The sequence below is a fragment of the Gobio gobio genome (genome assembly GCF_949357685.1).
Source record: "Gobio gobio genome assembly, chromosome: 10".
Classification (NCBI taxonomy): domain Eukaryota; kingdom Metazoa; phylum Chordata; class Actinopteri; order Cypriniformes; family Gobionidae; genus Gobio; species Gobio gobio.
In genome coordinates this window covers 41,610,758-41,636,600 of record NC_137116.1, presented here as the reverse complement: position 1 = coordinate 41,636,600, position 25,843 = coordinate 41,610,758, and the positions used below count along the sequence as shown (strand labels likewise).

The 25,843-nt window shown below is 38.4% G+C and overlaps 1 protein-coding gene across 1 annotated transcript; it reads left to right on the top strand.

Annotated features, from left to right (window-relative positions):
- The first annotated feature begins 312 nt into the window (after positions 1-312).
- On the top strand, positions 313-25,151 carry ccdc22 (CCC complex scaffolding subunit CCDC22). The gene is made up of 16 exons (XM_079827234.1): positions 313-677; positions 817-994; positions 4,938-5,070; positions 7,008-7,114; positions 10,674-10,758; positions 10,963-11,132; positions 12,879-13,091; positions 14,813-15,004; positions 15,144-15,263; positions 15,433-15,549; positions 20,612-20,713; positions 21,140-21,247; positions 21,398-21,493; positions 21,952-22,011; positions 23,245-23,319; positions 23,432-25,151. Exons 1-16 carry the CDS (start codon positions 628-630, stop codon positions 23,543-23,545), a joined length of 1,920 nt encoding a protein of 639 aa, XP_079683360.1. The 5' UTR covers positions 313-627; the 3' UTR covers positions 23,546-25,151.
- Positions 25,152-25,843: the final 692 nt, after the last annotated feature.

Sequence of the window (25,843 nt, the reverse complement as noted above, 5' to 3'; positions counted from 1 at the left end):
ATACTCATTTGTTCTTGTCGAGTTTAAGGAATATTTAGTCTTGTATTGAAATTCAGTAGTAATAATATTGACGATAGACGCATTCAGGTCAATATAATCTGTTAATAATACTATAATCATGATCATCGGATTTTCTCTCAAACCTACAAAAACATCTGAAACATTTAAATTCGCTCCTGAGTACTGAGGACAGCGCACGTGCTTACGCGTCGGTATCGTCACGAGATCTGAACGCGCTGTGAATGCCGGGAACTTGAGTTTTAGATGAGTAGTTCAGTATGGATGTGTCAGACATCTAAAACTTCATGTCCCATGTTACACTGCGTCGGACACTCCTAGGTAATGACTTCCTCTCCAGAAAAAGCAGATTTTGAAGAGACAGGGTGAAAAAGGCTGTTATTGAGACACTCTGTTTTGTTGGAGGATGTGGTAAAAAGCACTTTACTGTTCATTTGAAGCTGCGTTTTGAAATGTAACCATGGCAACCGAACGGTCGTCCTGGTTAGCAGCCCTGCACAGGCTGTAGTGAAGGCGATGCTGAGGGTTAGCTGAAGCCTTATGATATTCATTTGCCTTTAATATTGTTACGGAAGACAGTCGAACAGCTATATCTGATCTCGTTCCGTGATGGAAGAAGTCGATAGGATTTTAATTCACTCTCTGAGACAAGCGGGCACGTAAGTATCCAAAATCTAACAGGTCTCTTCAGTTGTGACAAGTCATTTCCTCCCTCTTTGGAGTGATTGCATCTTGAGACAACCCAAACTTATTTCATGTCCATGTCTGTGTGGTTGTAATCACCTCGTCATCGTACAGAGACATTGATGAGGATGTTCAGAGTGTGAAGCAGTTCACCAGTGAGCTGATCGTGGAGGCGGTGGTGAGATGCCTGCGTGTGATCGACCCTTCACTGGGCAATGGATTGTCCCACTCGCTCCCCCCTGGCATGTCTGCCCGCTTCAGACTGGGCATGAGCCTGGCACAGGCCTGTCAGGTGAGAGACACAGTGCCTGGACGTCCTTCTGTGTGCTAAAGTTAACTTGACCCCTCACAACTGATCGAGTCAGCTGATGATAACCAGTGAAAATGCATTACTGGTGATGAATAAGCACTTTTGTTTTTTAAGTTTGAATATATGTGTTACAGTTTGGACAATTATACCTTGTATAATTATGAATAATCATGAAAAATGTATGGGTCAATTTACTGCAGACAATAGATAGTGCTGACCTTTCTCTGCAGTTGATCTTCCAAGATTGCATTAATCTGTTGTGATGTCATTTTTATATAACCTTTAAAGGGGTGGTAAAACACGATTTCACTTTTCGAACTTTAGCTAGTGTGTAATGTTGCTGTTTGAGCATAAAAAACATCTGCAAAGTTACAACGTTCAAAGTTTAAAGCAAAGGGAGAAATTTGCTTTTAAACAAATCAATTTCTAAGGACTACAGGAAACGGCCGGTAGGGACTACAGACATTCCTCCAGGGTTGCTGACATCACCAGCCCCAATTTTTGCATAAACCCCTCCTCTGAGAATATTAAATAAGGGGGGCGAAGCCATTTTTTATTGCTGTGGGGAAGAGTTGTTGTGGTATAATTAGTATGCTGGAGTGTTGTTGCCGCAATGCCGACGAAACGCTGTTATTTTCATCCGGATTGCAGGTCCACTTTGTTCAGCCTTCCTAGAGACGGGGGAGTTAGGGATCAATGGTTCAAATTTATTTTTAACTCGGTCCCTCATAATTATTACCCAAATCTCGCTCTCTGTGCTGCACATTTCACGGAGGAAAGCTTCCACAATTTTCGCGAGTTCAATGCAGGATTCGCAGACGGTTTGTCCTGAAAGATGGATTTAAAAACAGAAGCTGTTTACGGGCCACAACCTCTAAGTATGATTTATTTATGTGTTTTCCTGTAATAGTTGTATTGTTAATTGTAGCAAGGAAGTAAAAAAATTACAATGCTGTTTGGCTCTGTAAACCAGTTTGTTAAAGGTCCCGTTTTTCGTGTTTTTTTGAAGCTTTGATTGTGTTTACAGTGTGCAATATAACATGTGTTCATGTTTCGCGTGTAAAAAAACACAGTATTTTTCACACAATTTACTTATCTGTATACCACTGTTTTCACTGTCCTCAAAACGGCTTGAAAGATTTCCCTGTTCTATGAAGTCCCTCCTTCAGAAACACGTAACGAGTTCTGATTGGGCCAGCGGTTCCCGTGTTGTGATTCGACAGCAGCTTAGCGCACGCAGAGCGCACGTTATCGGAAAGGTCGCGCCTCTTACCATAACGGGGATGCATGCGCTCAATGATCTCTAAGTACAGCGTCCCTGGGAAAGCCAAACAAAGGTGACTTGACTCCGGGATGAAAATAACAGCGTCTCGACGACATGGCAACAAACAAACTATACGAACGCAAACGAACGCAACACTTCCTATTCTCCACGCGGGAGCAACAAGACCACGCCCCCTTTTTCGCGTACTCTTGTGGGCGGAGGTTAGTCGACATACTGCTCTACTGACGTCATTAAAGCAGGAAATACCAGGATGTAGTCCTAACCAGCCGTTCGCTGTAGGCTTTGAAAGGGAACTTCTGTTAAATAAAATATCTCGCTTGGCATTGAACTTTGAGCTTTATAATTTTACAGGTATTATAAATGCTCTAACAGCAACATTACACACTAACTAAAGTTTGAAAAATGGGATCACGAAGAACAGGACCTTTAAATGCTCATTCATACTTAACGTTATCCGACAAACACCTAACGTTACAAACTTTTTAAAAATCTCAACAGCGAACTTGGAATTAGTGTAAATTATTCTTTGATTAGAGCTTTTATGTATTGTTTATCTACATGCTTGTTTATCTACAGGCATGCTAGACATGGTTCTGTGTTTGATTTGGCTACTATAGTAAAGCCAATGTTTAGTGTTCGTTTTGGGTTATTAGTTCTTGCGACAGATATTTGGCTATAATCGTTCTAAAAATACAAAAGTAACAGTGCCATTCAGTAGCGATCACTATAGATCCGCAGACTTTACTCAAAAAAATCCCTTTGAGGACTGAACAGGTTCTGCTCGATCATCTTTACTAAAGTTGTCTGAGTCCGATTCGGGCTCTAATTGGTATGGTTTTATTGACGCCATTGTTTCTAATACTACCAAAGCACAGACTACCGGTAAAGGTAAGGGGCGTGACGTTTCCAAAAAACGTGCACTAGGTGGTTAGCGAATCACAACACACTGGGCCAGCTAACCAATCTGAGCCCATTGCATATATTTTTTAGGGACTGGCTTCAAAGAACCTGGAAACCATCAGACCGTTTTTACAAGGAGTGACAGAGCAGTGTAGAATAAAGGTCAAATATATGAAAAATAATGCAATTTTTTTTAAACGAAGCATGAACACATGTTACAGTGTACCCCACAAACACAAACAAGCCTTCGGAAGAATGTGTTTTACCACCCCTTTAAAGGCTTAGTTCACCCAAAAATGAAAATTCTGTCATTAATTACTCACCTTCATGTCATTCCAAACCCGTAAGACCTTCGTTCCTCTTCAGAACACAAATTAAGATGTTTTTGACGAAATCTGAGAGCTTTCTGACCCCCCTAACGACAGCAATGGTATTACCATTTTTAAAGGGGTACTTCAGCGCTGGGAAGATGAATGTGTATTTAAACTGGGTCATTTATGTAGTAGAAATGTGAAATTATTTTTGAATTTGGTGCCTTCTAGACTGAGAAAAGACAAAAAATGTATTGGTCATGAAAGTGGATGAAAGACAACAACTTCCATAATGCACTTGCTTCGCTGCTCAACGAGGCCACTCCCAAAGCCACAGCTATTTGTTATCACTTGCCCACCGCCCCCACCGTCGTTTTGATTTTCATAGTAATAAAATAATTTAGTTCAGTTATAGAATAGACACTACAATTAAAAACTGTACGTGTCTTTCTTTTCAATAAAGTGTGAGTGAGCCGGACGAAAGTCACGGCACAGACGCAGCAGGAGTCAGATTTCATTCATCATGAGAGGGAAGAGCTGAGCAGAGCTGAGGTAAGCGTGGCAGTCATTCTCAGCGCGTGTCCAGTCTGGCGCGTTATCAGATCATGCCTATGGAAGCTTAACTTTCATAGGAATTCATTGAAAAGTTGAAACGCTCACTTTGCTCCGCACCGCTCCGTTATGAATGCCCGAGTCGAGCGACTGTGCGCATTTACATTCTATGCGTGAGATCCCACCCCTATGGGCGGGTTGATAACATGCGGAACTAGCTCCTACTACTGGCTGTAGTCTCTAGCCTCTGGCCAAAAAATCCTCAGATGCTTCCGGGTTCTATGGCAGAACCCCGGCTCATTATTGGCCAGCTCCTGCGTCAACATCACATGCATGCATTGTTGTGCTTACATGAACAGCGTCGACCAATAGTGAGCCAGCGTTCTTACGTAGAACCCGGAAGCGCTGCACTGGAAACTGACATGGAAGAGAAGAAATTGTTGAATAAAGTCATTATTTTTGTTTTGTTTTTTGCGCACAAAGTATTCTCATCGCTTCATAACATTTAAAGTTGAAACACTGTAGTCACATGGACTATTTTAACAATGTCTTTACTACCTTTCTGGGCCTTGAAAGTGGTAATAACGTTGCAGTCTATCTGGGGTCAGAAAGCTCTCAGATTTCATAAAAAATATCTTAATTTGTGTTCCGAAGATGAACGAAGATCTTATTGGTTTGGAACGACATGAGGGTGAGTAATTGATGACAGAATTTTCCTTTTTGGGAGAATTAACCCTTTAAATGTTACACAAGAAAATATTTCGCAGTTTTGTCTCACAAGTAGTTAGTGCCACTCTATAAGTACTAACTTTACACAGTAGAGCAATGACTCCAAGTCTTTGATGATGACAATTTTTGCTTTGTTATATACGTTTAGGATGTGGGCTTTAAAGGGGAAATTGGCTACCAGACATTTCTCTACAGCAATGAACCAGAGATTCGCTCTCTGTTCATGTTTCTGGTTGAGAAGCTGCCCAGAGAGAGTGCAGAGGCCTCTGACCAGCCTGCAGGTACTTTTGACTACTGATTTTTACATGTATGCAGTTGGCATATGCATTTTGATATCAAACTCTGCATGAAATGAAGATTCACCCTATTTATTTTCTAAATGCATCTTATTGATCTTATTTTGAATGATTCATCCATTCATATGTTTCTTTTTTTTTTGTGCTCATAATTTTAAATCTTTTTAACTTTTTCCGGTGAAACAGCAAACATCTATCTGGTGACTTATGTCAGACTTTATTTACTTTATTTAGTCCACTTAAACCCTGCCCCTTTCTTAAATTCAGCCTTAAAGGTAGGGTACGCAATTTTCGGAGCCGCTAGCAATAGCAAGCTAGCTTTGAAATCATGAGATTCCACCTTCCCTTCAGAGCATCTCCAAAGCCACGCCTCCTTCAAATCACATGAACACACACAGCAGAGTTTGCAAAGCGTCACAACAGACAGCGTTAAACTACCTCATGTCTCCAAGCACATAACATTACAATAATAATGAACATAACGAACTTAAAGATTCAAGATTCAAGATTCAAGATTCAAGAGTTTTATTTGAAAGAGCACTGACCTGTACTACCGGACTGCTGCAGATCATTTTCGGCGTTGATTGTGTTGATTTTGAAACGCATAAATTTGAGTCACAAACTGCTCCGAGTATAATGTCACATGTTTCCATCTCTTCCAAATTACAGTAGTTATGGCATGAACAGCAGACTGATGTCTGTCTATCTCTGCATAGCATGAAACACGCTGATGACGTGTGATATCTGCACGAGCAGGTTGCGGACTGACTGCAAAGACTGGACGAACATTTTATGGTCCTACTCCTTCCACAGACCATACATATAAATACATTTAGACCACTTAACTTGATTTCTTTCACAATGTGAAGTGACTTTCAACCAGCATAACAAAAAAAGTTTCTGGAACAAATTTACACCCTTCCTTTAAGCTTGCATTCAAATCTGCCTCCATCCAACCAACAAATAGAGCCAAGTCCCCATCCTGAATGTTTTTCTTTTTCGATAATTGCATTTTAGACAAGTTTTACTTAGATGTACAGCACAATGCAGAAGAAATGATCTGTCACTACTTGAGTTTCATTGCGACTTTATGATTTACCAGACTTTATGATTTACCAGTTGCAATACAGATGGTAAAACTGAAATCTCGTTCTAAAAAACTATTTGTTTCTCTGAAAGTATGGAAACCTGTATTCTCCACAGAATTTTAAAAAAGATAATTGCGCCTTTTTTCTCATAATTCTGACTTTCTGAAGTTAATGTTGTGCAATTTTGAGTTCTGAGAAATCTATAACAGTACCAACCAGAATACCGAGAAATATTTTTCAATCCACATTCATTATCTTTCCCTCACAATAATGACTGACGTAATAGTGATTTGCAATGATTCACTTCATATTAAATCTGGTATGACTCAAAGTTTCCACCATATATTTTTCGACACCAGAGATGAGTTTCTGGCTGTGTAAAAATAATGAAGTGTTGTGGTTGGGCTGTGTTCTTCATGCTGGGATCAAAGGGTAACATGATTAACTAGGCTATGGTGTTAATCTAACAGCTTAAAGTGTTGATTATGCCCAGCTTTCTTCAATAAACTAGATTTTTTTTTTTTTTCCTCAGTTTTTCTACATTAATTCATTTAACACCCTTGATTGCATAAAAAATGCATTAAAATGTTTTATTATCCTGGAAAGAATCCAAAGTCAAGTTCAGTTAATAGCTTGTTAACTTAATCATAAACTCAGCGGGAATCCGTGCAGACTGGTTCAGACTCACTATCGCAAACATGTTGTTTTTTTCTCAGTTTGCTTACCTTTGTGGCATCACATGTTGCTCCTGATTATTGTATTAAATGAATGATTGATGAGGCTAGTTCCTCAAAATAGTCAGCTTGTTGTCTACATTTATATCTCCTCTCTTAGGGAAGTCTGCGCTGTTGCAAAGAGCAATTGCTGTTCAAATTAGAGCGCAGTTGTCAGTGCCTTGGCTCCCTACGTCCTGTAGACTCCCCATTCATCGTAAAACACAGGTACCGCAACATGCCTACACCTTGAAATCCAGGGCTAAGACTTATGCAGCACTCTAGAGTTTAAATGCATTAAAGGCCATTAAGGATGATAACTATAATGATAACAATTATTTAGTTCTAAATGTAAAAGAATAGCAGAGTCCACACCACAACTATAAGGATAACGACAAAGAGAAACAAAATCATTGGAATCAGTTTCACAACAATTTTTTCCAGCCTATGTATGATAAAACAGAGTTGCTTTAAAGGTCCCATGGCATGAAATTTTCATTTTATGAGGTTTTTCAACATTAATATGAGTTCCCTTAGCCTGAATATTGTCCCCAAGTGGATAGAAATGTTGATCGGTGTAAACCCGAGTTCTGGCTGTCTTTCTCTGCCTTTGAGAAAATGACAGGCCAGACGAGCCAATCCTGAAGTCAGCTGGTTTGACGTCCAAGCAGGAACGGTTACCTCCCTTTCCTCCGCCCAGAGAATCTGGCACGCCCATGCAAACGCTCGAGAGATCATGGGTTGTGAACGAGTGAATGCTGGCAGTTTCTCAGTGTTTGGATGCACAAATGAAAACAGAAGTCTTTTTTCAGTTCCTTCTGATCTGTGATCAGTGATTTCTTATGTGTAGCTAATTATTTATTATTCGTGCACACAATGCGGCTTCTCTCTCTCCCGACAGAGCGGTGTTTTCGTGTTTTCTATCTTGTGAGTCAGTGTTTTTGTACGTCCTCGTCGCGTCTATCTGTTCTAAAATGTGCATGCAGTCGTTTCTGCTCAACATCAGCAGAGTCACATCTTTAGAGATAAACCTCACGCACGCTGAAGCTCGGGCTGACCGGTCGGCCTTCAACATCGACCCCCAGCACTGCATCTGGCCCACAGCGGAGGCACCAAACGCGGCGCGAGATTAAGCAGAAGGGGGGTAAGCTTGAGCATATCCGGGCTAGGCAGCTTTCCCCACAATAAACTGGATTACATTCGATTAATGCTGTTGTGTCATTGCGCTGTGTACTCATTGCGCGTCACTGACGCTTTTCATATGATAGGAACATATCTCAAAATAATGCTATTATCAACACTTACTCGTAACTCGTTCATCTCGACAGCTGTAATGGTACTTTGCATGTGTTACAAAGTTGGTAATAATGATGAAGACGGACTCGGTGTGACTGGGACTCGTGTTTATTCAGAACTCTCAGATACAAACACAATAAACTCGCGCTGACTGACAGCGCTCTCATAACTCAGTAGTTACTATAAATAACTTTGTTAGCAATCGCTCCGTCTCCGTGATGTCCGGTTTGCGAACGAATCATTCTTTTGAACCGGTTCTTTTTAGTGAACCGAATCAGTTCACCAAATCGGACTGAATCGTTCTAAACGGTTCGCGTCTCCAGTCAGCACTGATCCATAATTTACTAAAGTTACTAACTTTCTGACATGAGTGACAGTCCCTCCGACTAGAAATAAACTAATAACCTGAAGTATATGCTGTAACTACAACAGTTCACTGAACTGAGACTGACAGAACTGATGTGAAGTGAACTCAGGTCCATCCATCTCTCTGGCAGCAGCTCGTGCCTCGTAGACCTCGTTAAACCACGCCCCCTCCGCTCATTTAAAATGCAAAGATGTCAGCCAATCACAACAGTGGGCGTTTTTGCTGAAGTCTCACAGCAGACACGCCTCTTGAAACAGGGCATTCAGCCACAGGGCAAACAGCAGTATTGAAAAAATGCCTTTTATTTCTAAATTATGACATTTTATGATGTAAAAATCATACTAACAATATAAGTACACCTCAGGAAACATTATAAAATAATAGAAAAATGCCATGCCATGGGACCTTTAAAGAGTTTTAGGATTTAAAGGGCCAGACAGCATAACTGCAGCGCATGCTTTTATAATAAACAGAACTATATTGTTCCTTGGTGTGGATGATAATATAGTTATTGTTATAGTAACTGTTCTTGGTGTGAATGGGCTTTTACTCGATATCTCTAGAAATATTTATATTTTATATATGGTTGAAGAATTTATACACTACCGTTGAAAAGTATGGTCAATATATATTTTTTAATTATTAGTCTCTTACACTGTGTCTACCTCAGACGCGAGCGGCACTAAATTTATGTATTTATGATGTATTGATACGAAGGACAAATGCTTTGCAAAGGGCGCTTTGTCGGGTCCAGTGTAGACAGCCTTTAGCTGTTGCGACGCAAGCATTAACGGTGGTGTCTGGTGTAGACACGGTGTTATGCTTACCAAGACTGCATAATTTGATCAAAAATACAGTTAAAAACAATACAGTTTAAAAGAACTGTTTTCTATTTTAATGTTTTAAAATGTTATTCATTCATGTAATGGCAAAGCTGAATTTTCGGCATCCTTACTCCAGTCACATGATCTTTCAGAAATCATTCTAATATGATTTTTTTTTTTTTCTCAAGAAACATTTCATTTTATTATCAATGTTGAAAACAGTTTTATTCAGGATTCTTTGATGAATTCATAATTTTCACGTGACGTCACATGCTTATAGAAACGCTCACCTGGAGGGCAAAACAAGGCTTTCCTCCATTGCCCGCCAGTCATTTTTACCAGGTTTGTAGTCAGTATTAATGCAGTAAGACAGTGATATTAAAATACCAAATTCAATATACACCTTATTGATGATGCATACTTTGTACAGGACAGCAGATAATTACAGAATATTAATGCGACACAAGGTTTCTTGTTAAGTGTTTATCCCATCGAAAACCATTATAAAGAAAACGCGTTGAGTTCATATTCTTGGCTCATCTACTCGCCTTCTGCATCATCAAAAAGGTGTAAACTGAATTTAATCTTTTAATATCACCGTTTCAATACATTACGGCACTTTAAGGGTAGGTTGCACTAATAAGGATTCTTTAGCCTGTCGTCAGTTCACCCTCCGTCTGCTGCTTGATCCGCTCTATAATTCTAACAGTTTAAAATTTGTTTAAAATTAAGTGTGCAAAAACTCGATTTAAAATAAAACCCAGATCAACAAATCCTTGATTAGCGTTAAACTTTGCTTAATTTAATCCATATTGGTGCAATTCACCCTATAAGTGTTTTTCAAATTAAGAGTTTTAAAAACGTCCCGCTGTTTTTAGTGACTGAAATACTGCAGCAGGTGCTGTATGTGGATCATAAGTGCCCAAAACGTGCATCTTGTTCACACATTTTTGTTTTAAGATGGAAATTTGACAGGCTTGTGCTGCAGTTCTATGGAGTTCTATGGCGGTTTTGCCGTCCAAGGCTCCATGACAGTCATGTGACTGAAAACTATAAAAAAAATGTCTTTACTGTAACTTTTGGCCAATTTAATGCATCCTTGCTGAATAAAAATGTTTTCATTAAAAAAAGCCCACACTTTGGAACAAAGTTTGTAATGTAAATGTATAAGCGCAACACTGATGCTTATTGTAATGGTTAAATGAGAAATAATGTCATGATACATTATGTACAGTTGTAGAGGTGAGACTGCTTCCATGCTAGCTAACTAACTGACAAATATGTGTGAATGTAATTTCAGAGTTCCGGCCCGTGTCACAGTTTCCACGCCCAGCCTCTGAGCCTCCCATATTCATTGAAGGTCTCTTCCAGGAAACAGCCAAAAGGCATGCTCATTTTCACTTGCTTAACCCAGCAAGCCTCCTTAGGTTTGGTGTTAAATCTCTTATACATTGTGGTATTGCCCTTGTTGCCACTTGCCCCTGAAGTGTGACTACACCTTTGAGGAATTTAACAAAAAACGATTTTAGCTCTCATGATTCATTCAGCTAACATTGTCTTTGATGATTCTTTGTTGTGAATTCTCTCAGAGGTGCAAGAATACTGGAGGAATTATTTGCTGCCTGTGACCTCCCAGCCTTCCCAGCATGCCTCAGTGCCAGCGTCCCTCCTGGAGAACCACACCTCTGAACTTAGTGCCGCGCAGGAGTGGGAGAGTGAATGGAACAGCCAAGGCCTCCTGTCAAGACTTACACCTGAGGTTATTCTCTTTCCCCCTTCAAGTTTAAAGAGAGAGTTCAGCCAAAAAATATTATATCATTATTATTGTATAAGTTGTTCAGTGATCATTTTTTGACATCTGCCCTAGGTAGCCATGTCGTTCTTGTTCTCGTTCATCAGTGTTTTTTGTATATTTATATACTATTATTGTATTTATGAATATCTTTTTTAATTCGTTTTTATTTTTTTGGTGTTCATTTTAATTTTAGTTTGTTTTATGAATTTTATTATGCGCTGTTGTTTTTATATTTTTTAGTTGCTTTAATTTTTATTTCAGTTTTAGTGCTTTAGTAAAATTTAGTACATTTCAAGGTTTTTTTATTAGTTTTAAAATGTGCCATGATATTCTTTAAAAACTAAACAAAAACAAAGTCAAATAGGTTTGGATCAACATAAGGGTAAAATTGTCAGGCATTTCGGTTAAACTAGGCTCAGTGTACTCATACAGACAGCCTTTTTCACAGCCTCAGCATGACATCTCTCTAGCACGACGTCTAGGTTACCTGTCTTGATAATAACAATAACACTAACATGTAAATAATTTTGCTGCCGCCTTGCTTTCCTTGACGGAGTCTCTGTGGTAAAGGCATGTATCAACATGGAACACAGAGATGTCTTTCACACAAGTGTAATTTTCAGCATGTGTGTGTCCTGCGACTGTACTGCTGCCCTCTCACATCTCAGTTCCACATTCTCACTTCACCTGCCCTCCAACTTACACACTGGCCTATTGTCTGACCCCGAGAAGTTCTCCAATGGTCTGACATGTATTTATATCTAAATCACAAGGCTTTATCAGCATGTGTAACTTATTTCTGTTTACCGTTTTATCTGCAGTGCTTTGAGAATAGTTTTGGGTCTCAAAATAACCACAGCAATTTAAGATATAGGGCCCTATCATACACCCGGCACAATGTGACTGCAGGCGAGAAGCAAGTGTTTTTTGCTAGTTACGGCCCAAAGCAGTTATCATTTTTTACGTCCAGCGCCACGTTGTTTAAATATCAAATCACTTGCACCCATCTGTTCGCCCATGGGCATGCTGGTCTGAAAACGAGGTGTGTTCAGGCATATTGTTGGCATGTTGCTATTTTGAGGCAACTGAAAACAACTGCGCCATTGACCAACAAAAACCTGGTCTAAAGTCCAAGCGCAGTATTTTCTGTGTTATTTAAAGGGCTTGTTAATAATATGCACCTATAGGCGGGTGCACTACGCACGTACACTCTGCCTATTACACACACAGGGACGCGCAGCAACACAAACATTTTTAAATATTAAAAATAATAGGATTCCTCTCTGGAGAAGCGTTCAGTCTTTCCGCTCGCAAATTCCACCATGTAAATAGCGAATCCGCCATGGTGCAAGCGCAACTGGCTTTTAAAGGGAATAATAAATAAGACTCTGATTGGTTTATTGCACGTTATGCCCAAAACACACCCATGACTCATTAAGAGATTAGGTACAACCCTTTTAGACCATGTGCCTGGAGCGCTGACCGTTTTTTCCATTGTTAAACTAGCAAAAGTGGATTAAGTGCACCTACACCATGTGCTTCAGACCATGTGAATGATACGTCATGATTTACCAAATAAACTGTAATATTCAACCAAAGAGATATGATTATGTTAACAAGGATTTAATTTGGTGATTTAAAGCCTTGTTCTGGAGATTATGATTTATTGAATCGTTTTGATTTCATTTTGTTTAACTCTTGTCTCTTCAGGAGTACAGATCTAGGAAAAAAGCTCGACTGCAGAAGCGGATCGAGGAGCAGCTAAGAGCGGCAGCTCAGCCTCGACCTGACGCACACGGAGCCACACGCTCGACTTCTGACCTTGCTGATCTGCTGCTGTCATTTGGTGGTGCTTCCACTGGGGGAGATGTGCTGACCAAAGGCACACGCTTCACCCATACAGAGAAATTCACCTTTACACAGGTACCTGTCAGAATTTGTTTACTCAAACTGTGATGTGCCAGGGTTCCCACACACTAGAAAATCTTGACATTTCTAATGCTGTTTTCCAGTCATGGAAAATTTAGTACATGTCATGAAAAATAGAGACATGACTGTGTTACTAACAAGATTAAATGTAGATATTTTGGGACTGCAGCTTTTGCCAGACATGGAAATGTACCAGAAATATGTGCCAAAAGAAATATTTGTCTAAAATATTTTGTGTTAAGTGAGAAGTAGAGTGCTGATGATATATTATGTAATTTTGTGTATTAACTGACTTTAGGGTCTGGTTTCAAAGACAGGGCTTAGCCAGGATCAGGCCTTAGTTTAATTAGGACATCTAGGTAGATTTTAATAACATGCCATAGAAAAAAACATTACTGGTGTGCATCTTGAGACAAAACAATGGCACTGACATATTTTAAGATTTTTGCTTTCAGTTAAATCTGCTCAAACATGCATTTTAACAACAAGCCTTGTCTGTGAAACCGGGGTTAGATGTTTTGCAGTAAAAACAGTGGCCTGTCAGGCTATGTCTACATAATCCGGATACATCTGAAAACGGTGTTTTCATTTCAAAACGCTCTCCATCCACACTAGTGTTTTCAAGCGTTTTTCAAAAGTCTCATAAAAGCTCTCAGATGATACAGACGGAACAGACATAATAAAGTTCTAATGCTATTCAAGTAGGATCATTTTATTTAGCAAAATATCTCACCATTCACTGATGCATCCAGGTCGCACTCATTATATGTTTGGTCTAAAACACAACTGCTCTCATGTTTTGCCGCAAGACAGCAATTGCGAGTACATTTTCTGTTATCTTTGCAGGACTGCAGTATGAAGAGTGTACAAAGTAACATATCTTCAACAGTATGAAAGTGAATAGAACATAACAGGCACAATAACCATATAAACATGCATATCTATTGGTTAAATATGCGTCATATGACAAAACGTGTCATCGTTTTCAAATACCTCCGTTTTCGCAGGACAAAACCGGTCTCAGTGTGGACAGAAGGCCAAATCAGAAAGAAAAAGATGATGAATTGATGGAGAGAAAAAAAAATGACTTGTCCACACTAATACATCTTCAGCCTCAGTATGCTGTGATATAATTTAGGCTGAGATAAACATAGATTATTAATAGTTCTGATAATATGCTTTCTCAGTGGGACTGGTCATTATAGTTTTTCACCTTTCTTAAGTTTGATGATTATTCTAATGAACTAATGGACTAAAATACAGCTTTATTAACGATAAATATACCTTTAAGAATACAAAATTATTATTATTTGTATGTATGTAGTAATAAATAATGTGTATTATGTTGACTAATGGGCTATAATACAGCTATTTCTTTTTAAATAATACATAAACTCAAAATCAAACAAAATTATTATTATATTTTATCAATTATAAACAATGATATAGTAATTAATAATGTTTATTATGATTTGTTGTCTTTAGTAAACAGTTATTAAATATGCATACTAGTTATTGGACATTTTTGTACAAAAGATCAGTATTCATCAATCTCTACTTTAATAACTTCCGGTTATTTGTCATTTATTAAAACTATTAGCAAAAGTTAAGCTTAGATCTTTTGTCCAGTTCATTTAATTTACTTGGAGATACATCTCAAAGTTTAGGTTCTTAACTAAAAAGCCAAATTAAAGTAAAAGGACAATTCTTTTTAGGAACCTGAGAAAGCAGCCCAGCAGATGGCAGCAGCAGCAAGTGCACTTCCCAGCTCTCACCAATCAGAGGAGGACCTAAAGGCCCAGCAGGAAGGAGAACTTTCTGCTCTGCAGCAACAGTTGCAGCAATTGTCAGTCCAAATGGAAGAAGCGGGCGGAGACATCAAGCAGCTCACTGTGTCCATCCAGCAGGTAATGACCAATCAGTGATGCTGACAATATATCACATTACATACATTGTATCACATAAATAATACAGGGAAATATTTCAATTCTCAGATTTTTTTTAATATAATTAATGTCACTTTTTCCTTTGCATTAATGTCTGCAGGTGTCAGATGAGCTGCAACAGAAAGAAGTGAGTAATACAGAGAAGGAGAATTCGGTCAAAATGAAGAGACAGACCGTTGATCTGCTGCCTGACGCTGAGAACAACCTGCTCAAGTTACAGGTAGACAAATTACACCCCGTACACACCTGTACCACCCCCTCTGACTCCATGAAAACAAAAAAATTAAAACCGGAATAACAGTACAATGCAAACAGAATTAAACCCTATCTTACTAGCCTGTGATGACATGTAATGCCTTTTCTTTTCATCTGTCCTGTGTGTTTGGTAGAGTCTGGTAGAGGCCAGCTCTAATCGAGTGGTTCATTTGGCCTCTCAGTGGGAGAATCACAGAGTCCCGTTGATTGACGAGCACCGCAGACTAAAAGAGCTATGCAGCAACAGAGAGGTACCTTGTGTTACCCTGATGTGTTTTTCAGCCCTATAGCACCTGCTCTCGCCAAAGTCTTACATGCACTCCTGTCTAAACAGCCAAATGTGTAGATATTAATAATTTCAGTCATTTTAATTATTATCCCTGAATAATAAACAGGCTAATTCATTGGTCCTGCATATGTATAATAATCAGTGTTGGGGAAAGTTACTTTGAAAAGTTATGCATTACAATATTGCATTACTCCCATAAAAAGTAACTAATTGCATTACTTAGTTACTTTTTAAGAAAAGTAATGAGTTACTATTTTTTCTCACTAGGGCTGGGCTTTTTTTTTTCTTTTTTCATTTATGCTTATGGTTTAACTGAATCATTGAAGGTCAGCAGCAAGACATTGGGCAATAAAGTGAGATTAAATGCAAAAAAATATTTATTTTATTTAACATATTTATTTATTGGAGGTTTGCATAGTATTCTGATTTTGCATTTCACTGATTTTATTCATTTTGAGGAATACTGAATCTTTTTTTTGTGCAAGTGAGTTTAGTAAATGCATGTTCACATTTAGTCTAGAACAGGGGTGTCTGATCCTGATCCAGGAGGGCCACTGTCCTGCAAAGTTTAGCTCCAATCCCAATTAAACACACCTGAACCAGCTAATCAAGGTCTTATTAGGCAGTGGTTCTCAACCCTGGGTGTGTTTGAAATCGCCCCCTATACCCTTAAATAGGGCACTATTTGAGTGAACATCCATTTTTTAGTGGTGTCCGAAACAACAGTGGACGTTTTTGAGTGCACTCATTCAATCCCACAATGCACCGCAATAACGAGTGTACAGATGTACGCGCTGGAGAATATGCTTGTTTGATGCACTAGCGCTGCGCAGACCGCTCAGCATATGACAGCAAAGTCCCGCGAGAGCAAACGAGAAACGACTCCTTATGCTTTTGAATCGCTCTCACTCTCAACCAGACTGTGTTGTGTACTCTCAACGCACTGTGAGATTTGCGTTCTGAATTAATTAACCTACCGCTGTCCGATTCGCCCCATGTACCCTCATTCTCCATTACTCCACTACTCAAAAAACGAGCCAACATGCTTAAAGTTAACCTTAAAGTTTACTTGTGTGGCACTGAACTTACTTGAAAAGGGTAATGAATAATAAAGTAACTCATAAGCATTTCATTTAAAAATAAAGACTTAATATTTTTATGTACAAATTTTATAGTATAAAATATATATAGTATAGTATATATTTTATACTATATATTAGGCTAATATTTATACTATATTGCAATATATACTATATTCTCTAGCCGTCGAGCATACATCGGTTGTAAACTCGTTATTGCAGTGCATTGTGGGATTGATTGAGTGCACTTAACGTCAACTAAGGTTTCGGACACCACTAAATGGCTGTTCCCTCAAATAATGCCCACACAGCTGAATAAATCATCCATCTTCCAAACCTCACTGGTCCAGCGCGATATCATGCATACAGGTATAAATTCCTTTTTAAAAGGATTATTATATTGTTTGATTAAGGTATATACATGCTAGTTTCCGTGGCAGAGTTCAAGATAAATCTTTTCATTATTACTGGAGCTACCGGTTTGCTACGTTTCAAATAAACAGCATGCACAAACTGCAAAAACGGCAGCCTTTCTGGCGCACTTAGTGTCCAAAATCACTCACTCGTTTTCAAAGTGGACTATATCAGTGGACAGGGAATAGTGAATGAGGGTATAGAGGGCGATTTCGAACACAGCCCCTGTCCTGGGGACCGCCCACCACTGCACATTTAGCATGTTTTCCTCATCAGACACACCTGATCCAACTCATCGGCTCATTAGTAGAGACTGCAAGACCTGCAGTGGGTGTGTTTTATGAGGGAGACATACAAAATGTGCAGTGGTGGGGGGTCCTCAGGACAGGGTTGAGAACCCCTGTTATTAGGGATACTAGAAACTTCTAGGCAGGTGTGTTGAGGCAAGTTGGAGCTAAACTCTGCAGGACAGTGGCCCTCCAGGACCGAGTTTGGACTCCCCTTGGTCTAGAACTACAATAACCATCATGTTTACACACAACGCCTCTGCACTTATAAGATTTTTCTCAACATGGGGACTAGGGCTGTTTAACGATTAATCACGACTAATCGCATCCAAAATAAAAGTTTGTATTTACATAATATATCTGTGTGTGCTGTGTATAATTATTATGTATATTTGAATACACACGCATACATGTATATATTTAAGAAATAGTTACGTGTATATATTGCATATATATATTTATTTCATTTATATTATGTATAAATATAAATATATTATATATATATATATATATATATATATATATATATATATATATATATATATATATATATATATATATATATATATATATATATATATATATATATATATATATATATATATATATATATATATATATATATATATATATATATATAATAAATTATTCTTAAATATACACATGCATGTGTGTGTATTTATATACACATAATAATTATACACAGCACACACAGATATATTATGTCAACACAAACTTTTATTTTGGATGCGATTAGTTGTGATTAATCGTTAAACAGCCCTAATGGGGACGAGAGCTGTCAGTCAAAAGTAATGTGTTACTTTACTAGTTACTTGAAAATGTAATCTGATTACGTAACTCAAGTTACTTGTAATGTTACCCCCAACACTGGTAATAATGAGAAATTATGAGTAGGGCTGCACATTATGGGGGAAACGTGATTTTTCTTTAGGATATAAAATGTGGTTGTTGTTTTTTTCTAGTTTGCTGTGCTTTTTGTAAGGCTGTGAGAAATTATGAGTAGGGCTGCACATTATGGGGGAAAAGTGATTTTTCTTTAGGATATAAAATGTGGTTGTTGTTTTTTTCTAGTTTGCTGTGCTTTTTGTAAGGCTGTGTAATGATTTGTTACAGTACAACTGTAACATTACAATTCTAATATTTATGGCTGTCTTTATTTCTTCATTTTTAAATATTTAAACCATTAAGATTTTATTTTGGCAGAAAACATCAGTCCTTAAATCTTGTCTTTTGTTGACAACAGCCAGTTTATAAACTCTTCTAATTGCAAGTTTGGGATGTTGGGTAAGACATTTTGTTTTATGTTATAAGCTAGCCAAACTCAGATCACATGCAGAGATGAGTTTGTGTGGAGCATAAACTCCATATAAAGTGTTAAGACAAGCTGTTTTGAGACACTGAAAACACTGGATCATCAGCTGCTCACGTGTAAAGAACAGTGGCCCCTTTCACTCTGAAACACACAGCACATACAGTGAGGAAAATAAGTATTTGAACACCATGCTATTTTGCAAGTTCTCCCACTTAGAAATCATGGAGGGGTCTGAAATTGTCATCGTAGGTGCATGTCCACTTGAGAGACATAATCTAAAAAAAAAAATCCAGAAATCACAATGTATGATTTTTTTAACTATTTATTTGTATGATACAGCTGCAAATAAGTATTTGAACACCTGTCTATCAGCTAGAATTCTGACCCTCAAAGACCTGTTAGTCTGCCTTTAAAATGTCCACCTCCACTCCATTTATTATCCTAAATTAGATGCACCTGTTTGAGGTCGTTAGCTGCATAAAGACACCTGTCCACCCCATACAATCAGTAAAAATCCAACTACTAACATGGCCAAGACCAAAGAGCTGTCCAAAGACACTAGAGACAAAATTGTACACCTCCACAAGGCTGGAAAGGGCTACGGGGAAATTGCCAAGCAGCTTGGTGAAAAAAGGTCCACTGTTGGAGCAATCATTAGAAAATGGAAGAAGCTAAACATGACTGTCAATCTCCCTCTGACTGGGGCTCCATGCAAGATCTCACCTCGTGGGGTCTCAATGATCCTAAGAAAGGTGAGAAATCAGCCCAGAACTACACGGGAGGAGCTAGTCAATGACCTGAAAAGAGCTGGGACCACCGTTTCCAAGGTTAATGTTGGTAATACACTAAGACGTCATGGTTTGAAATCATGCATGGCACGGACGGTTCCCCTGCTTAAACCAGCACATGTCCAGGCCCGTCTTAAGTTTGCCAATGACCATTTGGATGATCCAGAGGAGTCATGGGAGAAAGTCATGTGGTCAGATGAGACCAAAATATAACTTTTTGGTCATAATTCCACTAAACGTGTTTGGAGGAAGAAGAATGATGAGTACCATCCCATGAACACCATCCCTACTGTGAAGCATGGGGGTGGTAGCATCATGCTTTGGGGGTGCTGCACATGGGACAGGGCAACTGCACTGTATTAAGGAGAGGATGACCGGGGCCATGTATTGCGAGATTTTGGGGAACAACCTCCTTCCCTCAGTTAGAGCATTGAAGATGGGTCGAGGCTGGGTCTTCCAACATGACAATGACCCGAAGCACACAGCCAGGATAACCAAGGAGTGGCTCTGTAAGAAGCATATCAAGGTTCTGGCTTGGCCTAGCCAGTCTCCAGACCTAAACCCAATAGAGAAATTTTGGAGGGAGCTCAAACTCCGTGTTTCTCAGTGACAGGCCAGAAACCTGACTGATCTAGAGAAGATCTGTGTGGAGGAGTGGGCCAAAATCCCTCCTGCAGTGTGTGCAAACCTGGTGAAAAACTACAGGAAACGTTTGACCTCTGTAATTGCAAACAAAGGCTACTGTACCAAATATTAACATTGATTTTCTCAGGTGTTCAAATACTTATTTGCAGCTATATCATACAAATAAATAGTAAAAAAATCATACATTGTGATTTCTGGATTTTTTTTTTTAGATTATGTTTCTCACAGTGGAAATGCAACTACAATGACAATTTCAGACCCCTCCATGATTTCTAAGTGGGAGAACTTGCAAAATAGCAGGGTGTTCAAATACTTATTTTCCTCACTGTATATTTATGTAATTAAATCAAAGCCTTTTTTAATATTCGCATATCACAATTTCCATTTTGATATGATTTATCGTGCAGCCCTAAATGTGATTTTTTTACTGCATTTTTTTTCATTCACGAAGTGACCAGTTATGTAAACTTTCACTTAGTCCGAGTCCTCCAGGAAGCTGTCAGAGATCAAAGAACTGCATGACAAAATCAGACAGTCTGCTGAGGAGGCCAAAAAGAAGGAAAGTCTGTACAAGCAGCTGGTAAGTTTTCATTTTTTCAGCCGTCCCCTTTTCAATCATCCAGGGAATGCATTTAGCTCTACACCATGTCCTAACCAGCCACCGAACAAAAAACAAGTCTTATATGGCATTGCCATCTGTCCCATGTACATGAGGTTTTGTCCGTATCAAGAACCCCACCACAGCCACCATTTGCATCTCTATATCAACTGCATATCAGCATCTTTATATCAGAGATGCTGATCGTAACCTCACCCCCCTTGGAATCTCTGTGCATTGAACAGTATTTAAAATGTGTGTCTAAAGATGCATTGCATTACTGCTGATTAAACATCAAATATGTACAAATGTACACATGGTTAGGACATGGAAAGCATTTAAATGTTAGGTTTGTTGGTTTAACATTCCGCATGTTTGTGTACTCCCCCTCCAAATGTTTTTCCACAGCTAACAGAGTATGAAACGCTGTCTAAAGATGTGTCTCGCTCAGCCTATACCATGAGAATCTTGGAGATCGTAGGCAACATAAAGAAACAGAAGGAGGAAATCACTAAGGTCTTTGATGGAGTTTATCTTTTATCTAGGGTTCAATGAAATACTTGATCTGAGTTCATGCCCTGTGTCTACAGACGTTAGTTTGTGTTTGAAGTTGGCAGGTCTTTAGAAGCCTTTTGACCTCTGACCTTATTAATCGACCCCCTGCAGATTTTGTCGGACACAAAGGACTTGCAGAAAGAGATTAACGGCCTGACGGGAAAACTGGATCGAACATTTGCCGTCACAGATGAACTGGTGTTTAAGGTCAGGTTTTATATATTGTGGGGTCCAAGAGTCTGATTTTTTCAATTTTTTTAAATAAAAAAGTAAACATTTATACACTACCGTTCAAAAGTTTGGGGTCTGTAAAAAAAAAAGTCATGTTTTTGAAAGAAGTTTTTATGCTCACAAAGGCTGCAATTATTTGATCAAAAATACAGTATGAAATTATTAATTTATTGTATTTCTATTTTAAAATGTTTATTTCTGAGATGTTTCTAAAGAAAATGTCTTATTATAAGTTATAACCAGTATTGAAAACCATTTGCTGCTTTATAGTTTTGTGGAAATTGTGATATGTCTTTACTGTCAGTTTATGATCTGAATAAAAGTATTTCAAAATAAATTCTTAATTTGATGTTGTAGTATTTTTAGGTGATCATTGTTTTGCATTTAAAACTCTAAATTCAGTATTAAAACACTGAAATCTTTTCAAACCGCAGGATGCCAAGAAAGATGAATCTGTCCGCAAATCCTACAAATACTTGGCTGCCTTACATGAGGTACGTGTCTGCATATCAAAGATGATCCAAAAATATATTTTGATGTTGTCACTGGTCTTGATTTTGTCCATGAATAAAATATACTGTAGTCCTGAAATGCAGGTACTGTGCTCGAAGCACATTTTTGTCTCGTGTGACAAGGCCTGCAAAAGGCAAGCTGCTTGTGAACCTTCAAAAAAAACTTTAGGTAACAATGGCACATAATGTGGTGGCTTGTGTTCCTTAAGCTCAGGCCATTAGCAGTGCTTTAGTCCTTCTGTTCAATCTCTGAACTACACAATTGACCTATCGGTAAGCCCCGCCCCCCTTAATTACTGTTGCTAACTCAAACAGAGTTGCTATATCTTACAATGACAGCTGTCAGTGTGAAAACCTTATCCCGAGATGTTTTTGGACACAGAATGTAGCGTATACCCCGTCTGAATGATGGCCAAACTTTACTGATGGTTTATCAAGTTTATTATTTCTTTTTTCACTCCAAAAAATAATCGTAAGAGCTGAACAAACAAAGCATAAGAAGTGCGCATTAACGTCTCATTCACAAACTGTCTCTCTCAGTTGCATTACCATTAACAACAGCAAATTACACAGAAACACTCAAACAACTAACAGTAAACAAACATATACTCTTATAAACTGCGTGCAAGCTCTTCCTTTCACTATCCGTAGACTATAATACCCATCAAAATAGGAGTCCCTCCTTAGTAGGACAGATAATGTAGACCTTAAACATATCTAAAATGAAATTAATTTACATATAACCAGTTTAATATGGAGAGGCACTGAAATGTAGACCTTCGTGTTTTTGACCTACAGTGTTACATGACGTGAGAACAGTTAGTTATTTCGGTTTGTATGTTAGCAGGGACTTTAATCGTAACTTAACGGGAGTATGACAAACAGAAAATCCTCTCAGGATCCCTGGAGTCAGTGCTACGGTACCTCAGGCACGACATTTTAGCATTTTTGTAGCATAAACACCATCAAACCGATGAGAGCTTCGGATTTTCCAATGTTTCTCTATGGCGCTGAAACCGAAAGATGTCCGAGTTCTGGTCCCAGCGCAACTGATACTCAACTGCTATTGGCTCATCTGCGTTCGAGGGGAGGGGCTTACCGATAGGTCAATTGAACTTGAGTTAATGCACTTGGTAACTTTTTACAGGATTCTGGCTACTTTGTCCTGCAAAAGAATGATCTTTTTTAATCATTCTATTATTTTTGTGCTCTCAGAACTGCACTCAGCTAATTCAGACCATTGAGGACACCGGAACCATCATGAGAGAAATCCGAGATCTTGAGGAGCAGGTGTGAAACCAACTCATGTCATTTTCATTTGTGAAAACTAAGCAATCGAACGTCATTTCATTGTCACTTTTCAACCGTGTCGTCAGTTTTATGCGTTTCTTTGATTTTGTAGATTGAGACGGAGAATGGAAAAAGGACAGTTAGCAATCTAGAGAAGATTCTTGAAGACTACAAGGCCATTCGTCAGGAAAACTCTGCCCTTGCTGCGAAGATCCGGGAAGGTTGAGCTGTTGCTCCGTCCGTGTTTGATGGTACTGCAGAGAAAAAACCCAGCCTGATGAAATGAGCGCTGCTGTGAGAGACGTCAGTTTGGCTCCCGTCTGCGTCAGCCCTCCATCAGAATTAATCCTCATCACATCAGCAACTTTCAGCTTTTACTGAGGGTTTTGAACACAAGAGTTTTTTGCATCAAAATGACACAAATTTGAAGAAATGTTAGTTAAAACTAATTCTGATCATTGTGATGAGATTCTGTTTTTTAACAAGCTTGGACTGCAATAATTTGAGAAGGACCAGTACCGCCACTTCGACTGGATGAGACAACATCTTTGTTATACGGTGATAACCATTATGTAGGCTACATGAAAGTGTCCGTTAACAGTGACCTCTGATTGTTGTTCATCATATGGGTTGAGCTGCTCATAAACATTACAAGATTCAGGTGATTTGATTGAACTTGTAGAACAGTGGACTGATAACAACTTAAAACACTCATGAACAGCTTGCCTGTTTCGTATTAAAGCATTCATTTGATATCGTATCTGTTTGTTTGGCTCTGATGGATCCATAGAACTGTTCAAATGCTCGTCATTGAAAGTTATATTGTCTTTGAACCTCTGTGATAGAAAAATACTCTGTCAGGCTGGCTTTAGGAAAGCTGTGTAAACACATTTAAGTGTCTGATTGACTAACACTGATGATTGTCCCAATCAAAGTTTATGCCATCTTTCGAATGTTTGATTTTGAGATTATATGGAAAAGAATGTTTTGTAATTGAACATTACTTGTATACATCTGCTCAGTCTCTGAACGTGATGTTCTGATATTTCACCATTTTGCCATCGTTTGTTATTGTCCTTTAAAAAAAATTACCCTCTTTTGGCAAAATAGTTTTGAGAATGAGGTTTTGACTCTTGAAATCAGGTATTTGACCCTTTGACTTGTTATTTGGGTAAAGAAGATTAACATTTGCGCTGTAACGATTACAGATCATGGGTAGGGCTGCACGGTTTGGGAAAATTAAGAATTTATATAGGAAAGAATGTTTTGTAATTAGCCATGACTTGTATACATCTGCTCAATCTCTGAATATGATGTTCTGATATTTTACCATTTTGCCACCAGTTGTTATTGTCCTGATGAAATTATGAGCTGATTGAATCTGACAAAAATGTCCCAGCCAAATTTCACTCCAAATGATATATATATTTGCTCTAATTAAATGTTATAAATAAATTTGGTTTATTTTACTTTTAATGTAATTTTCCTGATAATACTGTCAAATTAACAGGATAGAAAGAAATGAACATAATGGAAACTAAACGGTCCTTAAAATCAATTTATTGCATATTGCAATTTTTGGAGTGAAATGTGATGATGCTGATATGTTCTGGGACAGTAATAAAACACGAAAAATTGTGTCTGCCACACCCTATTCCACACATTCAAATGAATGCTGTACGACTCTGAATACATGCAACAGTTATTTCCGACAAGAATGACCATGAAGTGGCAACATTTTGGCCACGCTCCTTATTTTAACCCTCTATGGTATGGTGTTGCCTCCAGGCAACAGTCTATTTTAGTTTATTTTTTAATAAAATGAAACACCAATGTATTGGTCAAGCCTATCTCAGGGAAGAAGAACTCAAATACTAATCAATTTAAGTGCAAAAAAGTGGTCACATGACCCACAGGCGTCCTTATGTATCTTTTTTCAGCACATGTGCACAGGTCACGTGGCTCCATATTTCCTCCAATGAAAAGTGCATTTTTCACTAATTTCTCTCCAGTTAATCGCCCACAAAAATTATGAGTCACCTTCACTGGTAAGTAGAGAAGTATCTTCAAGAACTTTACATTATATATCATCAAATGTTTTTGTACAAATAACAAAAAACCTCAAGGCAACATTGTACCATAATGGAATCGCATAAGGCCATACCAGACACACTAGGTTGGATAAAAATATAGTATATTTGTAAGGAAAATAGTTAGAATTCTCTAAATATGTTTGCATTTTGCATGATTTTGTAATGCACTTATAAGAATAGTAATTCACATACCAAACTACACATTATGCTCTGCACATTTTCTATAGCACTTAAAAAAGGTATAAAACACAACTGCCAGTTGATGGGGATGAGGATGTCACTGAGATGAGGAAGATGAGTTCATATGACAATCCGGCAGGGAGAGAGTGAGGGGGAGATCGAAGATGAGGATGAAGATAGATATGATAACTTGATATGACGGCTTGATAATACTTGTGGTCCACGATGCTACAGCTGGATTTGAAGTGTTA